This window comes from Hippocampus guttulatus, chromosome 13 (genome assembly GCF_054856545.1).
Source record: "Hippocampus guttulatus isolate MCC_2025c chromosome 13, RoL_Hgut_1.0, whole genome shotgun sequence".
Taxonomy (NCBI): Eukaryota; Metazoa; Chordata; class Actinopteri; order Syngnathiformes; family Syngnathidae; genus Hippocampus; species Hippocampus guttulatus.
In genome coordinates, this window is record NC_141273.1 from 6,213,730 (window position 1) to 6,222,962 (window position 9,233).

General features: G+C 44.4%; 1 protein-coding gene across 3 annotated transcripts in view; it reads left to right on the forward strand.

Moving 5' to 3' along the window:
* The window catches only part of scaf8 (SR-related CTD-associated factor 8), a 28,045-nt gene extending 19,108 nt beyond the window's left edge, over nucleotides 1-8,937 (forward strand). For all 3 annotated transcript variants that reach the window (XM_086128093.1, XM_086128094.1, XM_086128092.1), the window contains 13 exons: nucleotides 226-305; nucleotides 392-503; nucleotides 607-732; nucleotides 1,359-1,468; nucleotides 1,616-1,809; nucleotides 1,893-1,993; nucleotides 2,207-2,320; nucleotides 2,508-2,664; nucleotides 3,262-3,386; nucleotides 3,629-3,770; nucleotides 5,471-5,518; nucleotides 5,604-5,828; nucleotides 5,913-8,937. In XM_086128093.1, the coding sequence (XP_085984219.1) occupies nucleotides 226-305; nucleotides 392-503; nucleotides 607-732; nucleotides 1,359-1,468; nucleotides 1,616-1,809; nucleotides 1,893-1,993; nucleotides 2,207-2,320; nucleotides 2,508-2,664; nucleotides 3,262-3,386; nucleotides 3,629-3,770; nucleotides 5,471-5,518; nucleotides 5,604-5,828; nucleotides 5,913-7,630 (3,252 nt within the window). In that variant the 3' untranslated portion in view covers nucleotides 7,631-8,937. The remainder of the gene's footprint in view (nucleotides 1-225; nucleotides 306-391; nucleotides 504-606; nucleotides 733-1,358; nucleotides 1,469-1,615; nucleotides 1,810-1,892; nucleotides 1,994-2,206; nucleotides 2,321-2,507; nucleotides 2,665-3,261; nucleotides 3,387-3,628; nucleotides 3,771-5,470; nucleotides 5,519-5,603; nucleotides 5,829-5,912) is intronic.
* The last annotated feature ends 296 nt before the right edge of the window (nucleotides 8,938-9,233 follow it).

Consider the following 9,233-nt stretch of genomic DNA (forward strand, 5'->3'; position numbering starts at 1 on the left):
TCCCAGATATATTGAACTCACTTAATGCAGGCCATTTTAGATCCTCCTTTACCCTCCCGTATGAAAAAAAAGTAAAATACATTAAAAATACACCCAAGAAATGCATATGTTTTTCTCGGAAATCGGAGACATACTGTACTGAGTGATGACTTTATTTCTTTCTCTTTTTAATGGGACGGTGTAATGCCACCTTCTTTATTTATTTCTTTATTTTTATTTTTCCAGAAGCTCTTGGGGCAGTTTGACTTTGGGAATGAGTCTGACCGTGGTGAGGAATCTAAGAAGGAAACAACATCCTCTCAAATGTGAGTTTATGGCATTTTATCATATAGAATGATTTCCCTGACTACATTTGACTGTGCCTAATCCAATTTGCTGACCACTTTTGCAGGCCCATGGTGTCCGAACCCATCAACAGCTCGTTGTTCCACCAGCTTGCTGAGCAGCTACAGCAACAGAACTTGGAGCAGTTTCAGAAGCAACTGCTGGAGCATCAGCAAAAGGTAGTTACACGCAAAAATGATAGAGGGTGCTGTTGTGTCAATTACATCGTTAGATGACACACTAAGAATAGTTAACAGATACGCTGATGATCAATTTCTGTAGGCTATGAGCATAGATGGACAGGACACGCTATTTGGACAAGACAACTCTGTTGCTCAGGCTACCAGTCAGCCGCAACTTCCTGAGCCAGAAAATAAGATGGATGACTCCATAGACAACCAGCAACAGGTAATAAAAGGGCAATCTACTTGGAAGTTTGAAGTGTATTTGATTTTATATGGATGATTTCCCACTCACATCGGCCACATTTTGACTCTTTAAGGCAGTGATTCCCAACCACTGTGCTGACATAACTGTGCCATGAGAGGTTTTAGAGACTATTAACTACAAATAATGCATGACACATTTATCCCTCCCAATGACACATTGGAACCGGCAAAACATTCAAATGCTCTTCCACAAGTTGGCAGATGTAATTAATTTAAATTTGGGAAGAAATTGTAAAATATGTCTTGGCTCATTAAAGGTTGGGAAACATTGCTTTCAGGATACACCTCTCTCTCTCTCTCGCTCTCTCTCGCTCTCCCTCTCTCTCTTTCTCTCTCCCCCCTCTCCCACACTCTGCACAATTATTATCATTGGGTAGATCTAGCTGTAGATCAACGCCAACCTCGAAAGGAGCAATGTGGTTGGTTGGACATGTAACACAAGCGTGGCAAGGTCACGCGACTGATATCGTCTCAATTTTGATGATCGTATCTTCAATGTTCATATGTCAATGTCGATACGATAATAGGGGCAACACACAACAAATGCATCGACGTTAACTGAACTGTGTTGAATTGATCCTCAAGGACATGGATCTTGATGAGGGCCCTGATGGAATGGAAGAGGATAACTTTGAAGCAGAGGACAAAAAGGCAGTAACAGCTCGCTCCAGAACACGCTCAAGGTCACGTTCTCGGTCAGTCAAGACTCTTGACATTCAAAAAAAAAAAAGCTGTATGAACATTTTCATTTAATACAATTGTTAATCTTGTAACACAGGATCAACAAAAACAGAAAATATAGTTGAAAACAATCCCATTGCCTATTTTGCTCTGTCCTCCAGGTCTCCCAAAAGAAGAAGGTCCAGGTCCCGCTCTGGCTCTCGGAAGCGTAAGCACCGTAAGCGGTCGCGGTCACGTTCCAGAGATCGTAAGAGGAAGACAACACGTTCATACTCAAGTGAAAGACGTGCCAGAGAACGGGAAAAGGAGCGACAGAAGAAAGGACTGCCCCCTATACGATCCAAGACTTTAAGTGGTAATTACTCAGCATTAATCGTTTAAATGATTGAAATTATTTGGGATCAATACTAATTGTTACTATTTGTAACCTTTCGATAGTGTGCAGCACAACTCTTTGGGTTGGCCAAGTGGACAAAAAGGCTTCTCAACAAGACCTCACAAACCTCTTCGAAGAGTTTGGCCAAATAGAGTCAATAAATGTAAGCGATCTTCTCTAACTACAGCGTGATGGTGTCATCTGTCACGTGACCCTCGTCCCCTCACATTTCACAATTCCATGCGCAACATACTATTTGTCCTTTTTATTTTGTTTACGAAATGTAATATGTGTCAGTTATTGAATGGACATAGGTAGGTTGAAGTCTTGCCATGTCTTGTCATTTTTTAAACTTTCTATCTATGACCTTTCCTAGATGATCCCACCGAGAGGCTGTGCCTACATCTGTATGGTCCACAGACAGGATGCCTTCCGGGCACGACAGAAACTCAGCACAAGTTCCTGCAAGATTGGCTCCAAGATCATCAAGGTATACTTTGCTACCCGTATTCTGTAATTTGATTGAATGCAATGTCATTTTGCCCATGGTTTCTTTGTAATTTAATTCTACATTGACCTCGAACAGCGGAACCTTGCACGGCTTGATGTCTTTTATAGATTGAGTCTTTGAAAGGTATTTTGTTCTCTACACGCCATCATTGTGCTTTTTAATGCAGATTGCTTGGGCCTTAAACAAAGGAGTGAGACAAGAGTACAAGCAGTTTTGGGATGTGGACCTTGGAGTCACCTACATACCTTGGGAAAAAGTTAAGGTGGATGACTTGGATGACTTTGCGGAAGGAGGAATCATTGATCAAGAGACTGTCAATGAAGGTGAAATTTTATTTCGTATTTGTCATCCGGCGATAGAATCGATGGACTCAGATATGAGTATAGTCAGTTATCCACACGCCATAATACAATAAAACAAGCAATTACCAAAACAAAATACGGTACTTCTAATGGTAACTGAGCATCTTCTTGCATAACTGCACAGACTAGTTCACTGTACACTGTTCATAACATTGAATTGTCATGTCAATACAACAAGAACCCCCCACTATGATCAAGAATCCAAAAACATGTCAGGCAGTGACACCGGACAGAATGAGAGGAATAATGTACAGTATATCCCAACTGTATGATCAACAAATAGTATATATCGTGGATCGCTGCGACTTGCGGGTGATATAGCCCAAATAGCAAAAATCCTGTTAGAATTACTGCTAATTTTAAATGCATTGTGATTTCTGTTACCGTATGTTCCGCACGATAAGGTGCAGCTAAAAGCATTCCATTTTCTTAAAAGCCGATAGTGCGCCTTATAATCCGATGTTCCTTATGTATGGATCAATATTCTGATTTCTTAGCACACACACACACACACACACATTAATTTTGTTTAACAACAATCAACCTTTGTTTCTTCAGAGTGGGACACAGCTAAGAATTTGGAAGTAAGCAAAGATGTTTTAAGCCAACCACCAACCAGTGAGACAACAGCACCAACAAAGAGTGAAAGCTACAACCAGCCAGTCACCATGATGCCGGTTCAGGTAATCAAGATGCTGACCATCACAGAACTTATTACGATACCATTTGATCATTGTTGACATCGTTAAACCGCCCTCCCTCTTGTGGGAGCGTCCTCTTTATTCTGTAATTCTCCCACTGTCCACTTTGGTCACAAAAGTCAGAAGATCTCCAAAAATGACAATACTGAATGAAAATATCAAAGTTTTGGTGGTAATCCAGCTTAAGTAGTCATTTTCTAACTGCGGTTATCTCTCCTACTCAGCTACCAGTGGCCCAGGCTGTTCCTGGTGCAGTAGGCTTGGTGCCTCCTAATTTCCCTGTCAATATGAGCATTCCTCCACCAGGGTATGGGCCGCCCCCACCATTCCTAAGGCCCGCCTTCAATGCCTCACAACCCCCTCCAGGTAAATATTTACAATCTCTGCTATTTGAAGTACAGGCATACAGTGATTGATGTGTTCGAGATACACATACAATACGATGAAAATCAGTGATAATGCAGCCATCTCGTTACCTCTGCGTCCCGCGTCCTAGACGCATAATTTTCCCGCGGGACGCACAGTTCCAAATAATGTGTGTTTTTGGGCCGCAAGGAAATTTCTCAGTCAAAACAAAAATTGGTGAGCTTGGCCTTCACCTCGCGGGAAGCAGATGATTGCCAAGTTGTGTAACGTTAAAACAAGTGTTGCAAACAAGTGTTGCGAAAGTTTATTGCGGAGATATCACAGAGGAAGCAGCTAAAATTGGATGCTTTTTTGCGATGATAAATTGACTTTGAGAAAGCCTTGCATCATTGGAACCAGAGTAAAGAGAGGAGAATTTATGAACTCAAAGACTGAACCATGGAATGAAATAAGAACCCATTTCTCAGCAAATCTTGTATGCCTGAATTATTAAAATGTTTGCAGCATTTGTTTATAAGAAATAAACCGATTATCAATGTATATTGTTCAGAGATGAAAGTCCTCCGGATTTTCCTGTAATTCCGGGTTTTTCAAATTTTTATGAAAATCTCTCCGGAGAATTGAGGAAAAATTGCCTCAAATTAATCTGGATATTAGTTGACAACATTGAACGAAGACGCGTTTGAGTTCGTTGTTTTGCTTTCCCGAGCATAGCCATGTTGAGACACTAATACTAGTAACAGTAAAGAGATTTTCGTCTCTTTATAAACACACTCGCTAAACCCCAGTGGAACGAATAAAAGACACCGTGGACAAGACAGTTGTCGTAAAAAATATATTTAGACAAAAAGACACAGAATTGGCAGAAAAACGTGTCCGTCCGACTTCGAGTGCCGTCTCGGCTAGCAGAGCTTAGCTGTTGTCGCGTGTGACGTTGGGTGTGTGACGTCGAAAAAAAAAATATGTACAGTATGTGTGTGTGTGTGTGTGTATATATATATATTTTTTATGTATATATATATATATATATATATATATATATGTGTGTGTGTGTGTGTGTGTATATATATGGGTGTGTGACGTCGAAAAAAAATATGTACAGTATGTGTGTGTGTGTGTGTGCGTATATATATATATTTTTATGTATATATATATATGTGTGTGTGTATATATATGTATATATATATATATATATATGTGTGTGTGTGTGTGTGTATATATATATATGTGTGTGTGTGTGTGTGTGTGTGTGTGTGTGTGTGTGTGTGTGTATATATATATCTCCCCCCGGAATTTTCAGAAAAGTCAACTTTCATCTCTGATTGTTGTTGTTTGTGTTATTATTATATGCAATTGAAAAAGTAGACCATTTCAGAATTCGAAATTTGGGACTCTCTAAATGCATAATGGGACTCGTACTTTTCTGATCAACGAGTCCCTGGGACTCGCAGGGCTCAAACTGTAAAATGATCACTGATATCGAAGGACCATGGTTTTACACCTCCCACATGCTTTAGACCTAATAAAACACTCCTTGTCAAGTATTCCTTAGCACCCGTTCTGGCTTTCTCGCTTGAATAGTTCTGAAAATGTGAGGCACATCGTGCTGTTTGTTACTCACCGTTGAAGTTTACATATTGACACATTCATCAAAAAAACGTTACGATTCCTATCTTCTCATGCTCTCATGTGTTGCACAGGTTTTATGCAGGCAGCACAGACTGCAGCCATGGCCGCAGCACCAACTTGTAAGTGTTATTTACGTGGTAGCACTTTGACTCATGCAAGAATGTAACAGTCATTCCGAGGAATGTTTCTGTGATCCTCCTGCAGCTCTTGTGCCGCCACCAGTAGCAACCAGCCAGGACACAGTGAAGGAATCACCATTCAGTTCTATGATCCCAACAACCAGCGCTATGCCTGGTGGCTTCATGTCGTCCGCCATCCCTGGAGCCAGTGTGTTTAATGCGGTGGGAGTTCAAAGTCAGCAGCACTCGAGTGACAAAATGCCACCTTCCGCCAAGGGTTTGGATGGAACAGCGGAGCTCACGCTTCAAGGTGGAGCCACATTAACCTATATGATGATTGATGAGTCGACAAGTGTGGAAGGTGACATTAACATGTATCTTTTCTCCTCCCTAGGTATGCATAATGCAGTTCGCAGTGGAATGGGTCTCCTTGGCGTTCACCCTTCAGCCCCCCTTGCCCACCCACTTCACCAGCCTGGAATGGCGGGACAAAGAATGCCTGCAATGCTTCCGCTTGACGTGCGTCCTAACCTCATTCAGCCCGGGGCCACTGCTCGCTTCCCTCTCCTCCTGCCGCAGGGACCTGGCCAGCAGGCTGGTAGCCACCTCGATGGTTCCCTTCAGGCTCAAGCCCATGTCAGGCCTCCATTCTCCCAACTTGACCCCTTTCACAGGCCCCCTCCCCAGACAAATGATAATGTCTCCAAGACAGAGGAGTCTTCTTCGGGGGCTGATGAGGGCAAAGACCAGGACTACCGCTTCCCTCCAGTGGAGAAGCAGAGTACAGGTCTGCTGAGAACACCTCCGCCAGAGCATCGGGCACCCCATGGTGGTGCTGGGGGTGGCAGCAGCAGGCCCCCTTTGCTGCAAACACCAGGGACCCACCCAGCCAGAGGCAGTCTGCTTGGACGTCTGCAAGCTCTAGCCGGTTTTACCCCCGATAATCAGTGGAACCAGTCGAGGGGGGACTTTGATGAACGAGACGGCATGGATCGCCCCAATCCGGGGCAGAACTTCCATAATCGCTTTGACAACCGTCCCGGAAACGTAGCTTCCAAAAATGTTGGCGGGCCACAACCGTGGAACCGCAGCGGTGGCGGGGCAGCCACTTTTGAAAGTGACCTAGATGAACGAAGATCCCAATGGGACAGGCAAAGAGACAGAGACGAGAGAGAGTTTGACTTCCGGAGGGAAATGAACGGGAACCGTCACAATCGGGAGCGGGATAGAGACAGGGAGCGAGGGCGAGACCGTCCTCGTGAGAACGACAAAGACCGCGATAACGACCGAGAGCGGGAACGCGGCAACTGGACACCTGTTCTCCCCCTACCAACTCCTCTTCTTCCGACGCCATCGCTCAACCCCAATCTGAATCAAGGGAAGCTGCTTACCCCGCTCAAATTGAACACGCTCGTTCAGTCACGATTCCAGTCCCCCCTGTTGTCTCAAGCTCAGGCCAAAGCGCCTTTGTTAGGTCAGCATCACCATCAACCTCCGCCTCCTGTGCACTCTCCAGAGGCCAGAAAGTCCAGCCAAGCGGCTGAGGTGGGTCCGCGTGGAAACATAGGCCCTTTGCTGGAGACCTCTCAATCCCAATCCCTGACCTCAACCCAGCCCGATAACAAGGCACAGACCCCATTGCCCAGCTCCCAAGTTGAAACCCGGTCATCACCCCAGCCAGAGACCACTCTACTCCCTGAATCACTAGCGCAAGCCTCGGGCCAGGCCTTTCCCCAGACGACCAAGTCCTCAGACACTCCAAGCCAGGCATCTCCTGTCGGCTTCACGCAAGCTGTCAGCCCCCCTGAAGAGATGACCCACTCTCTAAGGGCACAGCTACGCCCACAGGAGGAGACTGAGGAGGTTGTAAAAGAGAAAGCCCCCTCCCCCAAACCCCAGTGGCTCAATGGAGCAGAGATGGACAAAGAAATGGCAGTCGGGCCCACGCCGGATGCCTCTCCCGAGCCCACCGAGTCTGCACTTCCCGAAAGCAAAGCCGAGCAGGAGCAGGCTGCGCCTCCTCAGGGCGTAGACATTGTACAGAGTGAGCCCGTGGAGCAAGCTGCGAGTGAGCCAGTGCTAGTCACTGACACAGACACTGAGGGGACATAATCATCACTCAGTAGGTAACAGATCATTTTGTACAGTTGTCTCTTCTTCTCTGTACTCATGTCAGCAAAGCATCACCACCACACGGGGCACGGCAAATAACGACTCACAAAATAACATGTACTTAAATAGAGAGCTCCTTAGTGACTGACACAGAGAACCTTATGTTTGTATTTTGTTTCCTCTTTAAGTTGTACTGCCACCACATCCGATTTTATCAATCGAACCTTAGAGAATTTTATCCGATCGACTACCCCAATTTTTGTCGATGAGGTGAGGGATGCGCTTTGACCTTCCTATGGAAGAAAGGATGACATCAGGGCTGTTCAGCAATGGATTGTTGACTGCTCCGCAATGGATACAATTGCACACTACATTTGAAAATTGCAGTTGCGGGCTCATTGCGGACACCTCCTTTTAAAGCGCTGCGGCAAAGTTTTAGTGAATGCTTTTAAGGTATCCTGTGCTTTTTACACACACATCTCCGTCTGCCAAAACAATCAGACCATTCCTCTTATTCAAATTGGAACTATTTGAAATAAAACCATGAACTTGTTGTATCCCTAAATCAGTGTACGAGTATGTAATCTGTTTCTGACCATACAATGAAGCTGAGCAAACGATAACACAGCATGGGGAGGAGCAAAGGATAAGAAAATGAACAGAGGGATGTGCTGGATGTCAGGTGCATATTGTTGTAGTGTGAAATAAACAATTGTCTCCTTAAACACATGCTTTAGGACTGCTTTTCTGACCCAGGACCACTGGAAACACTTCTTTACACACACACGCACACACACACACACACACACACACACACACACACACACACACACACGCTGTGTGTTGTCACTTCAGACATTTTGATCTAACTTGGAACTGAAAATGCAGCTATACCATCCATCCACAGTGCACTTTGGTGGATGGGAATCACGGGACATAGTTTTAAATTATGGATGACTTCAGCCTGTTTTGTGCTTGGTGACTGCTGCAGATGATTGGATTGTGCCTTTTTTGAACGGACTCTTTTCAATGCTACTGTGCGTTACACACCAAACTGTGCGCGCGCGTGTGTGCACTACGTGAACAGAATTAACACACCCTTCCTGTGTGGTAGCTGGAGAGTTTGTACAGCACTTATCCTAGAAGAGACTCTATATACTTGTTCTGTGCATGCAGCCTTGTAGCCTCCTGTTGTGTTCATTTCATGCTTGTAGTGCTTCTCTGTTCAAGCACATCCCTGGAGATGCTTAGGCTACTGTTCCACTGCAGGAGATGTGATATTAAATAAAAGTTGAAGGTGCATCAGATATTGCTACTTATTTTTTTTACTGTCGTGAGTCTAGATGTTAGGGAGCAGTTTCTTAGACAAGCCAGCGGAAATTAGCATTGATGGTACGGTAACTACGAATCTCCCACCAACTGCTACTTTAACACACAGCAGCAAGGCATACAAGCAGAGTTTATAACAGTATTCACAAATAGATATTCCGTGCCTTGTGGTAGTGACTACTATTAAAATGGCAAAATGCGGTAATGTATTATACTTAACTAAGGGTCCGTCCATGTTGTGCTATTAATTTTCCAGTAGATCTCAGTGCTGCAC